This window comes from Scomber scombrus, chromosome 2 (genome assembly GCF_963691925.1).
Source record: "Scomber scombrus chromosome 2, fScoSco1.1, whole genome shotgun sequence".
In the NCBI taxonomy this organism is placed as follows: domain Eukaryota; kingdom Metazoa; phylum Chordata; class Actinopteri; order Scombriformes; family Scombridae; genus Scomber; species Scomber scombrus.
The window spans coordinates 29,102,168-29,122,166 of record NC_084971.1 but is presented as its reverse complement, the minus strand read 5'-3'; the positions used below and the strand labels follow the sequence as shown (position 1 = coordinate 29,122,166).

At 39.5% G+C, this 19,999-nt stretch overlaps 1 protein-coding gene across 1 annotated transcript; it reads right to left on the bottom strand.

The window, feature by feature from the left end:
- Window positions 1–13,655, bottom strand: LOC133986579 (zinc finger protein GLIS2-like). Its single transcript, XM_062426327.1, has 6 exons — window positions 13,493–13,655; window positions 10,868–11,061; window positions 7,984–8,169; window positions 6,768–6,901; window positions 4,481–4,599; window positions 1–825 (listed from the first exon to the last, which is right to left on the bottom strand). Exons 1-6 carry the CDS (start codon window positions 13,653–13,655, stop codon window positions 140–142), a joined length of 1,482 nt encoding a protein of 493 aa, XP_062282311.1. The 3' UTR covers window positions 1–139.
- Between the last annotated feature and the right edge of the window lie 6,344 nt (window positions 13,656–19,999).

Genomic DNA, 19,999 nt, shown 5'->3' with positions numbered 1-19,999 from the left:
CGACTGAAGTGCATTTATGGCTCTACAGGTGACAGCGACCTTTGATCTCAGACACACACACACACAATCCACACTCCACACAGACACAGAAAAACACAAACACACACTCCCTGGATCTGTACATCGCTGAGTGCACACCTTAGCTGACAACAGCTGGTTTGAGGAGGAGCGCCCTTGGGGGAACAACCACCCAGGACAAGGGGTCACTTTGTCTGGGCCCCACTCCTGCAGACAGGTTGAGCACCTCCCCCTCCAGCTCCCCCTCTCCTTCCTCCTCTTCATCTTCGCCTTCCACCGCCTTGCCTACCATCCGCCCCAGACTTCCGAGGGCTCCCAGCCCCAACATCGATGCAGCTGAAAGTCCAAAGTGTAAAAGTGGTGAGTCAGAGAGGCCAAGCGGCCCTATGCCACCTCCTGCTCCACCCATGGAAAACAGCGGTGCCCCATGGTGACCAAGAGCTCTGGCATGGCAGAAAGCTGAGAGGGGATAAGTGGTCCCCAGACCCCCAAGCAGAGCTGCAGCAGCCCCAGGGATGATGATGTGAGCCCTGCCCACAGAAGGCATTTCAGTAGCGCTCTGGTGCCCGGGGAGACCCAAACCAGTCCCCATCCTACTTGGGGCGCTTTGTTCCTGGGCCACAAAGTGCCCATGGGCCTTGATGTGCTTGCGTAGTGAGCTGGGATCTGTGTAGCGCTTGAGACAGCCTGCCATCTTGCAGTAGTATGGCTTGTCCACATAGTGAGTGCGAGTGTGCTTGAAGCGGTCGCTAGAGTTGGAGTAGCGCTTATTGCAGCCCTCATAGGGGCAGATGTAGGGTTTTTCTCCTAGAGGAAGAAAGAGAGACACATGATGAAGAGACAGAAGGACAAAACAAGCAAAAGACAAAATAGTTATTAATGAGTTGTTATTTGATTACGGTTTAAATAAGAGAGCCAGGGAGGGACTGTCTGAACAGGCTTCATTGCAGGTGGAAGAGCCACATGTTGTGATAAAACATTTTGAAATGTTGTACTACTACTTTATTATGCTGTCTTTTTACCATTATTCTAATCCTACAGAGACAATTGAGCAATAACACCAGGGGACAGACTCCATACCCACAGTTTTTTATGCTTTCTGTTCAAAATGTGTAGTCTCCACTACTGGATTTTGACAGAGACAACATGAAACAACTGTGTGGTACTCCTCTTGACAAGCTAACTGATCTTGATGTGTAACATCTCTACAATACAGACATACATGCTGCTATAGCAGGACCACACAGAGCTATAATCAAAGTTTTCAAACAGATTTTCTTGCCTAGAGAAAAATGGACAAACTGATGAAGCTCATGAGATATAATCAAAACATCCAGAACACCAGCTAAATGGACCTTTATGTGAGATTGTTTTGTGAGCCAAACAGAACAATGACAACGTATACAAGTAAAACAGAAATGCTTTCAAAAAAGGTTTCAGGAGGTTTGTCCATTATTCTGTGGATCGATTCCCGGGCTTCTCCAGTCCACATATTGAAGTTTCTTTGGGCATGATACTGGACTGGACCCCAAAATGCTCCCAAAAGCTGTGCAATGAGTGTGAATGATAAGCTTCATCTGATGAGCGGTTATCTTGCTTGGCAGCATGGCAGCATGGCCGCCTGCCAGCGTGTGAATGGGTGAATGTGGCGAGGTAATAAATACACTTTATGGCTCTGCAGGTGGCACGAGTCACAGGCCAGTCTGCTGTTGGGTGGTCAGAAGACTAGAAAGGTGGTATACAAATACAGTCCATTAACCATTTACCAAAAGTCATTAACAATTACAATTTCCTTCCGCTGTGGAAAACTACTGCGCTGATATCATACAGTACCAGAGAGGGAGAGGCTGGTAAACCACTTACTTTCCTTTACAAGAACACAAAATATTCTTTGTGCCACATAGCAGTTCCTCATCGACAAGAGTAACACGAAACAAGGTAGAAGAAAGGTAAAGTCATGTTGATATATGAGGCTAGTTAACATGTCACTGATCATCAATACTGCCTTATTTCACAAGGTTTCCTCTATTGTTAGAAAGTTACTCAGTAGGGACAGGTCCTCAGCTGGGTCATACTAGGAACATGGTTAAATGATATTGTTTGCATCTTAACCACAAGGCCACCTGACACCTAAATTAAAACTGTAGCAAATGGTATTGCAGGCAACCTAAACACAGTCTTTAGATCTGAAACATTCACAGGAATAAATAAATAAATATATTTGAATGAAAAAACGTATTTTTCAGGATGTCCATAATTAGAGATATTCCCTGTCTCTAGCTTGTCGTAAAAACACAGAGGTGATAGATGATATAGTCATAACAAAGTCGAACAAGAGTCACTTGGTCCAGCATGCAGAATCAACAGTCTGCTCACACTGTTCCTTTCAAGACCAAATAACCAAAAAACAGATTATTTTCTGTTTTATTTTGTCTCTGCAGCGAACCTTGTTTCAACTGTTAACCTTTAAAGATGCAGTTTGAGTAAATGCTAAAATCATACTAAATAAGAAATGGTCTTAATAGCTTTTTTCCATTAAATAAAGCCACTTTTCATGAGTTAATTGTCAAGAATCAGACGCTGTCACACAGACACAGTCTTAAGTTGTTATGTTATGTAAAAGGCTCACAAGCGGTAATGAAGAGAAGGAAACAGACATTTTCCCCTAGGAGCACCCGAGGGAATTAAACACAAAACACCACATCCATGTTGGCTACAGCATAGTTGGATTTTCCACTTCAAGGTTCATGACTAAAAAAAAAAATTCCCAGCAACTAAAAGGAACAGGCTCCACCAACTTGACACACTACAATCTGTTTACTGATAACAGGGAGGTTTGCTCAGCCTGTGCAAACATTTGTATTGTATTTTATGTGGCTCTGCGGAGGAGGGTCTCTAAAACCTGAGAAAATAATTAATGATTATGTCATTAGTCGCATTATGGAATAGAAATGTAAGATCCAGTGTGCTTAGAGCTTAACCCATAGTTGGCTTCTGCTGCTTCAGTTTTAATCATTCTTTTTTAAAATCTCTATCTCAAAAGTCGAACTAAGTGCAACACTCAAATACATTTTTACACCACTTTCCTTTCCTCGCCTCACATGACCGAGCACCGGACCTGAGGGGACAGAAACTTCTCAGTTACCGCCCCCATTCTCTGAAACTCACTCCCCCACATCTCTCTGTGATTGTACTGACCTCATCAAATTCAAATCTCTTCTAAAAAGCGTCTTTGAGTTTTGTTAAGCGCCCTATTGGTATTTCATGTATAGGGACAATACTAATAATTTCAATTGTGTGCAATATTCATATAATATACATATATATTTATTTCACTTTAATCTGTGCAATAAGAATATCACCTCTGGTATATTACCACTCAATACCAATATTACTGTTGTAAATAATGTCACGATTATTTTTATTTCATATTTTTAATATTATTGTTCTTATTGTTTTTGTACTTATTCTTTTCTTATTGCTGCTCTTATATTCTATTTTGCTGTTCACTGCTGCTGTAACAACGCAAATGTCCCCATTGTGGGACGAACAAAGGAATATCTTATCTTATCTTTTTCTTATCTTATCTTATATGTATTGTGGATGACCAGCTCTACCTCTGAGCCACAGTCATCCTATCTTATGTGTCATTATTAACCAAAAAGACAAAAGAATTGCACATAAATACAAGCTAAGCCAGTACAATGAATTATGAGGACTTCATACTTACTCTCATAGTCTTTGATTCAAATTTGCATTAAAGTTGCAAATATATCATCGTTAAAGTCATCTAAATCATATTGATGGTCAGAGATATTAAAACAATAATGGGACACAAATTAACACAGAGGTTTTTAACTCTCAGGCTGCCACTATAAACATCATGGAAAGCATGATGATGGAAGTGTGAGGTGGTAAGTGACAGATGCACTTTAATATGTCCCCTCTACGCTGGAACCCAAACGTCTTGTACCCAACTGTGCTGATTAAAGGATAAAACTGCCGATATTCTACAGTATATATTTGTTATTGTCAAAAACCCATGAAAAGTTTTATATTCTTTCTGACTTCCCTAGCCTGTCTGTGGTACTGAGGACATACACCTTTAAAAATAAGCCTAATATATTTTGCGCTTAAATATATATAATTTTCTTGTTGCTGGGCACTTCACTTTTTGGCAAACATTACTCAAACATAAGGAAATACTGCATTTATTGATAAACTATTCAGCTGCAGATTTGGTGCTAAAGTGAATATTTACAGCAGCAGGAAAAATGTACTACAGTGCTTTTGTTCACCAGTGTGACGGTGTGGTGAATTTACAGGTTTTTAATAGATCTGGACAATATCAGTTATATATCAGGGTTCAGTCTTCTCACTGGGTTTGTTGGCAATAATAAAAACATACTAGACTATTGCAACATTTTAAAGTTGCCTTTCTTTCTTTTCATTGTGATCTCACCTGTGTGTGAGCGGGTGTGTATCTTCAGGTTCTCCAGACGTGAGAAACTCTTGTTGCAGGTTGGACAATGGTGTGGCTTCTCATTGGTGTGCGTGCGGATGTGAATCAGCATTTTATACCTATGAAACAATAAACACACATTTATGTCATATACACACACACGCACATATGACAAGTTGCTTTTGTTCTATATCTTTTCTGGTAATGAGTTACCACACAAATTTACGAGAATTATAACATCATATCTACTGTGAGGTCATGATCCAGTCAAACAGCCCTGCCTATAATGACGCTTTAGCTTTATTTAACTCTCATTTCATTATTAACAAACTAACTCTATTGTGTCTACTGTGTGGGCACTGCAGATCACACTGCATAAGTATATGTGAGCCAATAAGTTTTTATGTTGCTTTGCATGCTGCTTTTCATGCAGTGCGAGAAACAACAGAAACATATTGACCAAATGTCCTCCAACATTACATCATTCAGCGTTTGATGATTTATACTGTTTCTTGCCTTATGTTGTCTTGAAAATGGTGACTGTTGGAGCTCCATTAAATGATAAATACAAATTATTAGACCATACTGAGCAACTGGTGGGTCACTCTTTACAAACTTGTGCTTGGGAGTCCTGTTTTTAAATATAGTACTTAGCGTAAGTATGATATAGTTTACCTTTTTAGGTTTCGGTTTATTGACAAAACACAACATATCAGACTTTTTAAGGGATAAAACCTAAAAGTCCTAGACTTATTTCCATCACTGTCCCTGGTATTTCACAGACCATCAGCCATTCAGCAAGCAACAAAAAGTAGACAATTGAATACCAAAATACATATTTCTTGGATGATTCATTTCAATTCAATGGGTGGGTTGGGGGGAGTGTTACAGAAGAGCGGTCGGTGTGAGCTTTAATCTCAGGCGAGAGAGGAAGAGGGGGAAGGGCCTGGAGTTTTGTTGCCTTCCTCCAGTTAACCATAGCTACAGGGCAGTGCAGACACATGCCAGAGGGCAGCCATCCAAAGGTCATGTCTAGGACATAGATGGGTTCTTGTAAAATGAAGCGCTTTTTCGATCATACCATGAGGTCAGGGAAAGGAGTAGTGTGTGAGTATTGTCTGCAAACTTCACAGGTTGAGGTTAGGATGATGGCGTCTGCAGTCATCTGTGTACAGGATGAACAGCGGGGGTGAGCGTACATAGCTCTGGGGGAAGCCAGTGGATGTGTGCTGAATGTCAGAAAGCCGTTTGTTGACCAGCGTGTTCTTAGGGTGAGGAAGTACATAACCCACAGACTTACACAGGTCTTCTTTTTTTTTGCCAGGATGTGTGATTGTGAGGTGTTGAAGGCGGACGAGAGATCTGTCAACAGGCGTCAGGCCATTGTGTTTGAACCCTCTGGGTGTTTATGGCCAGAGTACAGTACGAAAAGTTTAGCAGTGTCAACCCTTCTCTTGGCACGATATGTAGTGATATGGCTTTTCACAATCCTCTCAAAGGCCTTCATGACGAGGGATGTTAGGGTTATAGGTCTGAGGTCATTCAGGACCTTTAGGCTTCTCTTCTTGGAGATGGGGATGATTGTGGGTGTTTCCATATCTACGGGACTGTGAAAATAGTGACAGAGCTCTGAAAAAGCTAATGTAGTTCTCCTCCTAGCTGCTCAGCACAGTGTTCAGTGTATGATGTTATCTGGCCCGGGGGCTTGTTTTAGCCTGTGTCCTTCTCAGACACTGTACCACTGTGTCTACCTTGACACCTGGGGTCGGGCTGCTGATGGTGTGTGTATGTGATTGTTTGTCTTTCCCAAACTTTGCATAGAAGTAGTTTAAATCATTGGAGAGGGATCCATCAGTGCTCCCAGCCACAGAGATGCAAAATGTACGATTTCAAACAAAGAGGCAGTGAAGGCACTGGTGACTAACATTTTCCAAAAAGAAAAACAACTAATAAACACAAAATATTGAGAATATTGATTCGTTGCAGCCTTTTTCACTTTTATAACGGTGATGTATATTGGTGACATACTTCAGAAAACACTTTAATGTACAATTTTAAAAACACTACAATCTACAGCTTCAAACACTTACTTCAAATTAAACATTAAGACTTTTTCTTAACCCAGTTCTGTTACGCAACCATTTACTGCTAAAAGTTCAAACATACAAAAGCTCCCATATGACTTAACAGATGAGCGTTACGCCAAACCATTCCGAAGCAGGATATTTGCATAGTTTAGCTGACATAGTGAATGAAACATGTTGACATTTCAGTGATAACAGGGTACCTGGCATTGAAGCCTCTCCCATTTCGAGCACAGCCCTCCCACTGACAGCAATATCCAGAATCCTTTTCAGGCTTGACGTGGAAGTCGTTGATGTGATCCACCAAGTCCTGAAGAGAGTCAAACAGCAGGTGGCACTGCAGGACAAAGAAGTAGAGGGTGATTAGATGCTGGCTGAATTCAGAACTGTGTAATTGCTCCAAATGCAACTGAAGTTGACGTTTTGCAATTTATTCGAGGTCATACTTTTAATGAAACCTTCAGGATTCATGATTAATTAAAACCATGGTTTTACATTCTCCTCTTGATTTAATTTTTTCCACTCCACAGTAGGGTGAACATTGTATTCTTCTATAGTTGACTCAGACCTTATCGAATGTAATCATATGTTATCTCATTGGCTTTTGTTTTATTAAACAAACAGGTTCATAAGTACTCTGATGATTGAGACGCTGAGGTCATAATTTTCATGAAATATCTTTATACACTGTCAATTAGAAAAAACTGCTTTTTGCTTACTTTTGGTTTATTTGCAACCTATTGCAACTTTCTATGCATACAGAATGTCAAACAATATGATACTTGTGTTTTTAAATTGATAAGCACCTTAAAATCTCTAAAATATACTGTAAGATACTCATCATAAGTCCGTTGAACTCAACTTGGTATGAACCAACAATCTAAAACCCCAAAATAATCAATTTACCAATGATAATAAAATACAGAAATGGAACAAATCTTAATATTTTATGAAATAATGTAAATGTTTGGATTTTTATGGCTAATAATTGATCAATTAGACTAATTGACCTAATTGGCAAATTTATTTAAGCACCTACTTCTACTATTGTATAAAGTCTAGTAATATTTATCTTTAACCTCCTTTTTTTCTGGACATCCAGCTGTAATTATATTTTGTTCAGCACCATCTAGTGGTCAAATTAATGGTTGCAGTGTTTTTCACCCAATCGCCCATTAAAGGATATTCTTATTATTAGATTCAATGTGCTTGTTATAAATTGATGTGAGTCAATTGCTCAACTGAGACTATTCAATTTTTTTAGAAAACTTATCATAAAGCATATTTGATTAAGCATGCAGTGAAACATGCTATTCCCACAATTGCACTTGTGATTTAATAAACACAAACCTGTGCAGAATATTGACACAAGCATCTCATTTTGCAATGATTAACTTTTGTTTTCATAATTATATTTACCTTCATCCAACGGCAGGCTAGCTGGCCATCCAATGAGGGCTCCGGTGAAACTTGCTTCTCTCTGTTCTGACCAATGAACATGGAGGAGGGAAAGCTGTACCCCTTAGGTGGGCTTGCAATTGGCAGGTAAAACGGATAACCCTGAGGCGAAGCTCCGCCTTCTACCCCTCGATGACGAGCTGGTTCCTGAAAGAGGAGGAGGATGGAGAGAAAGGTCACAGGGGTCACTGCAAAAGAAGGAAGATCTCAACACTGAAACATGGAGGTGGAAATACATCTGCATTAAGTTATTCAACAGTAAGTTAACATTCTGCATTTATTTTATAATTTTGCTGAAGATTTGATGGATAAAAATGTGTCCAACACAAATTTTCTGCAACAACTCATTTTCACAACATGTGCAATATGTTAAAGGATTTAACTTTTTAACTTTCTGTGTGTGGCTGTTTATTCAGCAACGCACTGTCAAAACCAGTGATTCCCAACTTGGTAGTCAGGACGACACAAAGGAGTCCCCTGTGGTTTATGGTACAGGGATAATAAAGAATCACATGTTTTTGTAACACAAAATTACATTTATTTATTTTTTAATTTTTTTTATTGCTTTTTTTTCTAAAAATACTTCAAATGAAAAGGCTATAGAAGAAAACCAATTTTTAGTTAAACTGCCGTCACCACTTGTCGTGACTCGTAAGGAGTCACAAGTAGCCGTTGCTTAATTTTAAGGGTCCACAAGCCAAAAAGGTTGGAAACCACTGATCTAAACAATGATGGTAAAATGTTTAAAATAGACTTGAAGGAAGGATGTGGTGGCTTCATTTGTCACAAGCTATAATCACAGACACACAATATTTATACCATGTTAACTTGTTTCTCAATAGTCTGAAAACTTCCATATATTAAGGACAAAATGCTAAAAGACTGACATTGAGATAACAGAACTTTTTAATTCATTTCGCCAAGATTTAAACCTGGTGGTATCTCACATTTGCCCATAATGAAAGAGATAACTCGTCGATGAGAAGATGGGAAAGTAATACTGTAGGATAAAAGTTGATGATTTCTGCTGTGGAATCTGCTGCCTCTGCTCTGGAAATGTTAGCAGATGGCGTGTTTATTCTGAGCACTTTCACTGTTGCTACTACTATCTTTGGTGAGAAAAAAAAACTTATTTTAAATTTATTCATAATAAAATAAGGATATTTTAAGAGGATTTGAAGTCTTGCATGTTTTAAATCAGAGGTTAATCCACACCGGCCAGCTAAGTGAATTATAATGGACAAAAAGCTACTGCTAAACATTTCAAAGACATCTTGATGAACTTAATGAGTACATCTGGGAAGACATAATGAATGCCTCTCACAGTTCAATTTTAAATGCTTAAGACAATTTCAAAAAATGTACTTTTAGAAGTAAAGGATGAATGTGGGCCAAGAGGGGGAGATATTTAGTGTCTGTGGACCAACAAAGAAGCTGAGTGTTTGATGTTTTACCATTCAAGCACGGCTAGAATTTGATTTAGACAGAGTCACTGGGCGGCTGTGTGCTGTGTGCAGACACTGCCGCAACAAATTAGATTCACTCCCAGGATCCCAATTCAATTCAATCCTGTTCAAGAAGAGTGGAGCACATTTAGCCACAATCAGTCCCTGGCTGAATTATTCTGAGAAGACTGTAGCCATGCTTCTGCACATGATTAACTGATTACACGAAAGTACACACCCACTGTGTGTTTCCCTACGGTATGTCCTGGTGTTCAGAAATCTATCTACCACAATGTAATAGAAAGAGAAAAGAATGTTTGTGTTATAAATATATACAGTTGTATTTGTCTAGAACTAATTAAAGCATGCAACACAGAAACACATAAGCTCATGCAAAGCAATGAAATGGGGAATATAAACGTTAATAGAAATAAGGAGTGAGTACATACTGCTTTATTATTAGACAATAATTGAAACATGCAGGCACACATATATAAAAAGCACAGACAGTACATAAAATACAAAGCCACAATAAAAGACATGCAGGTAAACGAGACAGACCGTAAGAGAGTAATACTGTATGTGACAGCCGACAGCAAGGTACACAGAGCAAATGTGACTTAGTTTCAAAAATATCCAGATATCTTATAAATATGTATGATTTTATACAAAATCTAATTGCTCGACGCTGACAGTTATCAAGTATTTTCTGCAAAATGTGTGCATGCACCAGGGTCGTCACGGTGACTTAAGTAGTCTAAGATGTGCACCGTGTAACTGCAACGAGGCTTAAATTGAGTGAGGAACTGGTATTGCATTTTCGACTGATGAGCCCGTTTCACCAAATTTGAGGATATGCAAAATGCAATTTGCAATCTGAGGTAATTTCCTCTCCAGTTAGTTTTGACACGTTTTCAATCAAAAAATAAATTATGCTCTGTGCTCAGGACAACTTTTAAACAAACACACATCTTGAAATAGCATTTAAAATATCAATGTTGTTAGTGCACGTAAAAGACGAGGAGCTCTCTCCAGCTTGGCCAGTTTACATGACACTGGCTGTACGATTTAGTCACTGTCACAGATGTGACCGACAAGAATGATGCATGATAATGAAGAAGGAATGTCCTGGAAATATAAAACACACTTGCATGATTTTGCCAGAACCCTGCAGGACTTGCAAATTTATAACGAAATTTGCAAGCGATAATCATTTGAGAAAATGGATGTTGACTTGTGTAAAATGGGCCTTGGATCTATTTGTTATCGGATGCTCATTATTTGTGTGATAAGTGTTCCTCATCCACTCAGCCGGGGAGCAATGTGAATTCAGTGTTAAGAAACTGAAGGTATTATATGTGTGCAAAATGTAACTTTTGTATGCAAACGCCTGGACTCACCCGTGAGAAGAGATGTGGTTGAGGGCTGCTGCTGCTGTGAGGGGACTCCAGGGGTGAGGAAGGGGATGGCGAGGATGGGGAGGAAGGGGACGGGGACAGGGAGGAGGTGTGGCGGGAGGAGGGGGACAGGCTGAGGTCCATGGCCGGAGGACTGAAACAGGACCCGTGTCGCTCGTGAGAGGAAGACTGGGAATCTAGAGAAAAGTATAGAGTAGCGTTAAAATGGTGTTATGTTTGTCAGACTGAAGTTTCAGGTTTTCTGATACTTCCCATGTGATGACCAGTTAGAAATGTTGAATTATAGTTACTGTATGTACCTCAGGTTAGTTTAGTTAGCTTATATATGAGGGTACACTTGCTCTAAGTTTACATTTGGACATTTTAACCAACACTTTGTGAATACATTTAGCATAACATTTATGAAGAGCTTCAAAGCCTTATCACAGTTTGGGTGAAAGAGAGAAAGATACATAATGAAGATGAAGAAAACACAGTGCCTTCGCTGTTACAACCACCGCTACCTCTGAGTTACCTCTTTTGACTCATGTTGAACCAAAAGAAAATATTTTTCGCTGTCACCTGGAGCCGCTTAGAGCTGCATTAAATCCTGTCAGAAATCCAAAGTCAATTAAGTGTTGACGAATGGCTCCTGACATATTACCACCTGAGCTGTTAAACCACAATTTGCTCTGTTCCAGGAGTAAGAAAATCACATTCAAAATCACACTGATATTTGCAGTGATGCAAATTACTAACAATCCAGCCTTTTATTCAACAGTATGTCATGTGGTTCACTTCATATGTCACGATAAAGGTGCCAGTTATTTTAAAAAGGACATAATGTTGTGTCTTTTTTAGCTTGACAGAAGAGTGGTGGCCAGGTGTCTGCAGTTAAATTAGACACATCATTTCTTTTAGACAGCTGACACAACAGCTAAAAAGGTAGAAAAATTATATCGGATAGTGCTGGTGAGTATCATGTATATGGCTGAAGTTAGAATGTGCTGGTTCATTTTCATGGGATCTAGTTTTTTGTATGTTAACTAATTAATCACAGTTTAACTTTGTTATGAGCATGAAAAGCTTAACTTACTGTACTGTACTAGATAGGCTGTTCATTTATTTTATAATATGAACAGTAAACCAGAAAGACTTATTTCAATTAAACTGGAAACTGGTCAAACAGCAGCTAGCTCGGAGGTGACTCCAGCTCTCTATACACTTTCATGGGTAAATTGACGATATGATTAATTCAAGTTCAGTATTATTCTCCTTTTTGCTCTTATTTGGTCTCCGATAAACTCTCTTTCTGCAAATAAGAACCGTCTCCAGAATTAAGCCAATGCTCTTCTATTCTGACCTGGAAAATATCATTCATGCTCTCACTTTCTCCAGACTAGACTACTGTAATTCCCTCCTTTCCGGTATAAAACAGAAGTCTCTCTCTCGCCTCCAACTAGTTCAGAGCGCAGCAGCTTGGCTTCTTACTGGTTTTAACAGACGACATCACAGCACCCCGATCCTGGCTTCTCTCCACTGGTTCCCTGTTCATTTTATGATTGATTTTAAGATTTTACTGATCACTTTTAAAGCATGTCTGAGTCTGGCTCCAAGCTATATAACAGAAATGTCAGTCCGCAGGCTTAGATACTCAGGTGGGGCCCGTCTAGATGTTCCAAAGTCGGGGCTGAAATCTAAAGGTGACTGTGCTTTTGCCATCAGGGCTCCTCAGTTTTTGGGACAACTTGCCTGTGTAATCACATTTTTTTTTTTTTAACTATTATAACTGCTTTAACAGTTGCTTTATTCTATTCAAGTGTCCCAGTAAGTCACAGTGTGACAGTGAGCCAGTATGCACAACGAGGACCCTAAAACTGAAGAAGGTAATTTTAATTTAGCAATCATCAATTTTATTATCACCTGTGCTTTTTCTATTCTGACATGTTATATCCTGTGAGAAAAGGGCCTATGAGTTTAATTTATTCACTTTAATATTAAGTGGAATAGTTGAGTTTGTCATCAGCAACTCCTTTTAAATTCAATTTAGTAAGTACAAAGTTTTCTAGTAAAGCTGGTCTTGCTGTTGGTGGATCTTCTAGAAAATACTAAAAGGACTCTCCGTGCCTCCGTTTGGGAAAGTTAGTAGAGCTATATACAACTACACAATAGAGTGCAAAATCACACAACAAAACACAACAGTAGACTACATCAGTCATGATCCACATTGCACATTTAACATAAAACTGAGCTCTTGGACTGCGCCGAGGACGGAGGTATTAAGTCCATTCAGACTTTCATAGAGGCCTAGTTGTGGTTTCCTTTGAGGTCACCTCATGTCAGTGTCACGCTCCTCTTGTTATGAGCCACACCGACAAATTTGGAGACAATGTATGTCTATTTGAGGACAGAAGAGAGCTACTATTCATGGGATTTACAATATTAAGTTACTGGGAAAGTGAGAACATAGAATCCACTTATTATACTATTGCATTATCAGAGTGCTATGCTTAATCACTGCAACGTGGCATCAGCAAAAGCATGTCCTTGTGTCTTCGAGAGAGAGAGGAGAAACGATGGAGGCTTTGTCGATATGTCTGTTGATGGGAATATTCTCTTAACTCTTACCTGGGGAAGAGGGTGGAGACGGAAAGGTTGTATATATCAGGCGTGGCCGTGTGGCGCTGAGAGGGGCACAGATAGAAGAAGAAGTCCTCTTTCCTAATCTCAATGGACCTTCTGTCCGTCCTGAGGGAAGCTTCAAGTCCAGCGGCTCGTCCAACGACAGCATGGCTTCTGGTTATTTCCAGCCAACCTGGAGAGAGAAGAAAAACAGGTTAACTGACTGACCGCATCAGTATCCAGATCAAATTTGATGTTCAGTGTATCAGAAGCAAAAACAATCCTTAAAATATCAGAGATTTTTACATGTTAGTATTTGGACTCCTGTTTGGTCTCCACCAGCTCCAGGGGGCAAATACCTGACTATTTAGAAGTTAAATGCTCGACTACGTTCAACAGCTAGTCACCATCTCTCTATCATTGTTAACATTGTAGGCCATACAACCAACACAATGAGCTAAATGACACTAAAATGCAAAGGACTGCTTTTAGGATTTTGTATACAAAGTAGGGGTGGAGCCAAATCTGAATATGATATTCAGAAAAGCATAATTAGTGTTTTTTTTACGAATACCTATTTCGTACAAATATTTTTTTTATATTTGTTTTTGGAAAGAAAACCCATGTCAAATAACAGCATGCAGGTCTTCTCTATACATATTATGTCGTATTATGTCTATTAGCAGCTCTCAGCAAGGGGAGTCAAATCCACCTGCTGCACATTTCCTTATTTGGACATCACACCTGGAGTTGGGGGTATCGCCCCATCCAAACCCCAAAATTAGTTTGTAAAAAAGTAAGTGGATGAATAAATGAATAAAATAAAAACTGCAAAGCAATAATCGCCTTTGAAGTTCTTCCCTAAATCACCTGCTAAATCAACATGCTGCGCTCTCTCTGTGTTATTGGTGTATAAACAGATGCAGATCTGTCTATGCAGCGGTGCAGAGCTTAGCTTTAGCTTTAGTACAAGCGCAGTCATCTGTGATTTGGGAGGCTGGAGTTTGAGACCTGCTCAAGATATTTTATTGAGGAACACTTTATTTTAACACTTTATTACCTTCAAATTAAAAGTATAGTAAAAACAGAAACTGAATTTTCACACCTGTCTACACTTTTATTCAAATATAAATACACATATAAATGATTTTGCTGCCTCAACAAATACAAATACTGGGCTCTCTGCACATCCCTAATACAAAGTACTCTCTCTCTCTCTCTCTGATGGGGATCCACAGTTCTCTTGTGGTTGTTAACCACTAGAGGAAGGGCCTCCCTACCTTCACAGTAATCTGTCAGTCAAAACACACGCCTGCTACCTAGAGAGGAAAACAACCTCATGAACAGTCTGCTGACCAATCAGGATATTCAATTATTTTGCACCTATCTGCCATTGACATCAGTGTAAAGCGGAGGAAGATTTGAAGGGACATAAAAAAAAAAGTGTCTGTGTGAGGAAAACACTTGGTCACGGACAGCTACATTTAAATCACCAATAAAAATATCTAGACAGCAATCGTTTTAGTCATTCGCTAATAACCTTCACTTGTGAGTAAGTGTGTCATCATCACGGGAACATTAGTCACATCCTTAGTCAGATTCTTTGACATCTTATTAAACCACAATTTGAATATTTTGGATTATACACAAACTTATATAAGGGTACGAGTCACCATTATAAATTGGCTGAACATTCAAACCTTGAGATCTAAGTTTCAACTTCATTTTTACTACTTTATTTTCTCAAGGAGAAAATTACAATCAGGTGAAACACCAAGACTTAAACACACATATAAAACATGATATATTACCGAAAAAATGTATGCTATAAATGCTACAACCACCACACAAGCTCACATTAAAAAACAACATCTGTCAAGTGACAACAAATTTGTATTCCTTAAAAACGGTACTTTTAAATCTCCAACAGATGCTGTGATTAACATTCCCAGAGCCAAAACCAGTCATCTTAATCATAATGTATCCGATCAGTCTTATCAATCAATCAGTAAGTGTGCAAAGATGAATTAGGAATGTGTAAATAAAAGAGTTACAAAGAGTTAAACTCTCATCCTGTGCCTGTGACCTATAACACATAACACATGGCACAATTACAATCTTAAAAGTTTGTTTAATTTAGAAAGAGGAGTTTCCCTTCAACAACTTTTTATTTTTTTTTACTGATCAAAATGGAAAATAAAATTATAACGTAGAAGCAGCTGTGCTAGTTCATGTCTTTACAGATCATTCAGTCAATTTGAGAATAATAGCAGATTCCAATTCTGTGTTTTGAATTTTAGTTGTTGCTCAGTTCCTGAGGGAAAACCACTGCGAACCATTATGATGTGGATATGTTATTGTGATCCTCTACATTTCTGTGGTTCAGCTTCACTGAGCGGCCAAACGACAGTTTGCAGTAGTTTTCCACCCGTGGCAGTATGATACTCTGGTGAAGCATGGGACTAAAAGCTACCCTGGTCCATGACTCAACTCGTGAGTTCTTGTAACTGGATGACTCAAGACACAGATATCTGCATCAAAGAAAAAAAAATCTCACAAGAGGAAACCAGAAGGGAAAAAACTCTGCAGGGAAATGGACCAAACCTGCAAGGAAATGCTCGACAGCTGCTGGGAAAGTTGACACATATACAAGACTCACACCTGAGAGTATCTTCATTCATCTGTTTGGTTTAAGGTGATCTCTGCAACTGTAATATCTGCTCTGGTTAACACCACTCATAATCTTAATAATAATCTGATTCCTTGAAATAAGAAAAAAATACACAAAAAAACTGTAGGGAAATCTTTAAGAATATATGTCTGAGGTAATATAAAAACAGGTTCAAGTTATCTCAGGGTACTTTTCAAATAGAGAAGGTTGAGACACTACTCTTTAATTTAAAGAGACCCAACTTTCCCCCAATGAGCAGCACTTGGCGGCAGCAGCAAGGAAAAACTCCCCATTTAACGGGAAGAAACGTCGAGCAGAACCGGGTTGCTATCAAATAGTTTGTCCACCAGAGAGCACTTCACAAGCTCATTTTTCAACTGTAAAATGTTTTTCTCAGTGCATATTTTGGTCATAATTATTACTTAAGCTATCTTTATTTTATTTATTATTTAAAGTTTGCCCATATTTTTGTATGTGGTTGTAGAAATAATCATCGTTCTCTCTCTATGATTTTATTATTTAGCTGAAAAACCTGTTAGAGGGAGGAGGTCAGGCTGGATGGATATATAGTGTACAAACTGTGTGACCTTTGGCTTTTTTTCCCCTAAATTAGGTTAAGAGTAGGTTAAGTCGAACAGTCATTGCAACAGTCATGTGGGTCGTTTTGGAAAGCAGGATGGTGACAATCCTTCTTGTCACGTACTATAAAGCTGTGTGACTCAAACTGTGCATTATTCTTAGGGGGAGAAGCTTTTAAAGAAAAGCTGTAAAGGGATAAGTTTAATGTTTTCCGAACTACGCTTATTTGCTTTCTTGCTGAGAGTTAGAGGAGAAGATTGAAACCCTGCAGAGAGGTCACTCTGCCCGACTGCTGTTTGCAAAGAAATAATTACAGCATGAAAGTCCTCATAAAATACAACTTGTTGTTTTCTAGTTATTTTTAATATGTGAGTTTTAGAGTTGTTGGTATGTGTGTTTTTAAACGTTGGATATTTCTAGTCTTTCTGCTCCAATCTAACTCTGCAAGAAAGAAAAAAACATGTCCAAAAATCCAACAGTGTCAAACTTGTCCTTCAACCTAAGCTTGGAGACTTGCAAACTTTTCACTTTCACATGAAACCTTACACCCACAGAACAAAAAGAAAAAATCAGGTGTTTCTTTTTTTAAGCAGTTGTTATGTATTTATCCACTATTTGCCTCCAGTAGACTCCTCTGTGGCGCCAGACGTGGGTTCCAAGTAGATTTGTGACACAACTGCAAAACCTCTATTGGGTGTCTCACTATATGACTCCTTAATGATAGCTGGCAGCGAGAGCGTTCCTAATTTACTTTCACTGGCTGGATTTCCAAAACGCAGTCTGGGATTCAAACCGGCAACTTTCCAGCTACACGTACACCTCTTTAACTCTTAAACTTGCTGTCACCACAAATTCTTCCACAATCACCGACAGGATCCCCCGACATAATATGAGGCAGAGGCTAAACCACAATGAAGTCAGTGTTTAGGTCCTTCTGCCAGTCTGCCAGCTACCTCACCACACTGGTTTCACATTCCACAGCAACCTCGTTGACTTTTCTCTCTTTCTCTCTCTCTCTCTCTCTCACACACACATACACACACACACACACACACACACACACACACAAACGCTGCTATTTGGAGGTATTGTGAAGGCACGCACATAGAGGACCATATGTATCTAGGCACGCATGCAGACTGAAATCACAGCAGCAGGCATGCGCAAACTCATAACCACACATGAGCCCTCCACCTCCAGCAGCTCCTCCCCCTCTTTTCCCTCAATGACCTGCGTCTGGGCAGCATGCCCGGACCCTCTTATGGATCCCTACTGCCTAGCAAAACACATACTTTGGCTTTTAACACACTTGCACACAAACATATATACTTGTGCATATCAGCACGGACACACACTCACTCATAGTGTATATTCTAAAGACATGTAAGGGGTAGCACTTTCACACAGAGACAGTAACACACACACACACACACACACTGCATGTGCACATGCATACATATAAATTACATCCAGTCACACCCATTTTCTGGGCACTGGAGCTCTTTAGGGCACTTAAACCTCATGCATACACTTGCGATATCCAAAGACACTTAAAAAATGTCTGTTTCTTATAGAAACATGACAAAATCTTGTCACATTTTTTCACACAATTATTTGTAAAAGTGTACAGAAACCCAGAGTGGATGCCCCCCTCGGTGTAACGTGCATACACTAACACACACATGAGAATATCTTTCCTTCTCTGACAGGAAACCTTCGCCCTGAATTGGCCTCTCCCTCGCCTGCATTTACTCCTCTGTTTCTCTCTCTCTCTCTTCGCTTCCCTCCCTCTTACTCCTTCCTGTGGTTTTCCTCTCCCAGTCCTCCAGCAGAGCATACCTCTCCTGTTCTCCTCCCCTCTCCTCTGTACCTCCCACTCCCTTTTTCTTCTCTCCCATTTTTTATTCTCCCTCGCATTTTTGAACTCCGTTTTTTCCATATTTCATTATTATTTCTTGTCATTCCGTTACAGCAGATGCCCCAAAAGGAAAACATTTCCTGCAGTATCGCTCTTTATTAGCATTTTCCTTCATTTTCTATCATGTATATTTGCGTTACACACACTTCATTTAATAATTTCCTCCTGGATTAATGCTGTTTTCAAAAATTTGAATTTTAGGGGTTTTCTGAAGGAGGTCGGTGGATTTCAAGTTTTAATGTACAAAGAGAAAAAGGTTTTAGAGGAGAGTCCATCACTCTGCGAACGATGTCAGTCTATGTTTTTTTAAGGGGTTACATCCTTTGATCCTTCCATCCCACGTCCTTATAAGGTATTACGCAATGCCGCTGCAACAGCACAGATGACAGGAGGCTTTGTTTTTGTGACTCAGAGGCATACAGTCATGAAGAGGAAGACTGTAAAAGCTGAGGTGCATTCATGGGAAATGGCGAGAATTGGAAGAAATTGGACACCTGTTTGAAAAGCAAAAAGGAAAGAGTAAAAAAAAAAAAGAAAAACCAAGAAAGCAAAACACAAAAGTGGTTTGCATTGAGAAGTAAAAGGGATTTTAAGGACATGAGGTGGGGTTGTGAACGATCGAGGCATGGGGAAAACAGCAGAGGGTTCCTCTTACCACGCAGACCGTGGCGAGATGGAGACAACAAGCAGAACATACTGTAGTTCTTGGAGACCAATTTCTTTTTTACAGAAAGAAGACAAAAAAAGTTCTCTTATTGGCATCCAAGTATTTTTCAAATAGCACACTATGTTTTCAACTTCTCATCTTCAAGGCCTAAGACTGTGTAGATCATCCAAAACAGTAATGACCATATCACGTTTCAAGCTCAAGTTACAAAAACAAAACCACTGCAGTTAGGTGGTTTTCTGCCGCCACGGCAGCAAAAGGAAATTTACTGTCAGTGTTCACAACTTGTGAATGTGTTGAACCAATGTTTTATATGTCAGCTCTGATTCACAGCACACTCTCTGTGCCAGCGTGTGGACGAGTGAATTTCCCTCAGGATGCGAAAAATGGCATCACACGGGGAGACTGAGTGTGAGCGAGCGGTAAAAAGAAACGGCAAATCGAAAAATTGAGAGAGGAGAAAGTGAAGGGAAAGAGAATGGCTGGAGGGAAAGATAGAAACTGAAGGAGTCAGACGTTGCGCTCCCACCCTTTCGTCTCCTCACACTTTTCCCATTATTTTTCTCAGTATTATCCACCCTCTCTCTCTCTCTCTCTTGCATCTCGACAGTGCTAAGTGATGCAACTCTGCAGAGCGAGTCTGCAATAGCCACCAGTAGAGTCTGCAGTGTCTCTCGC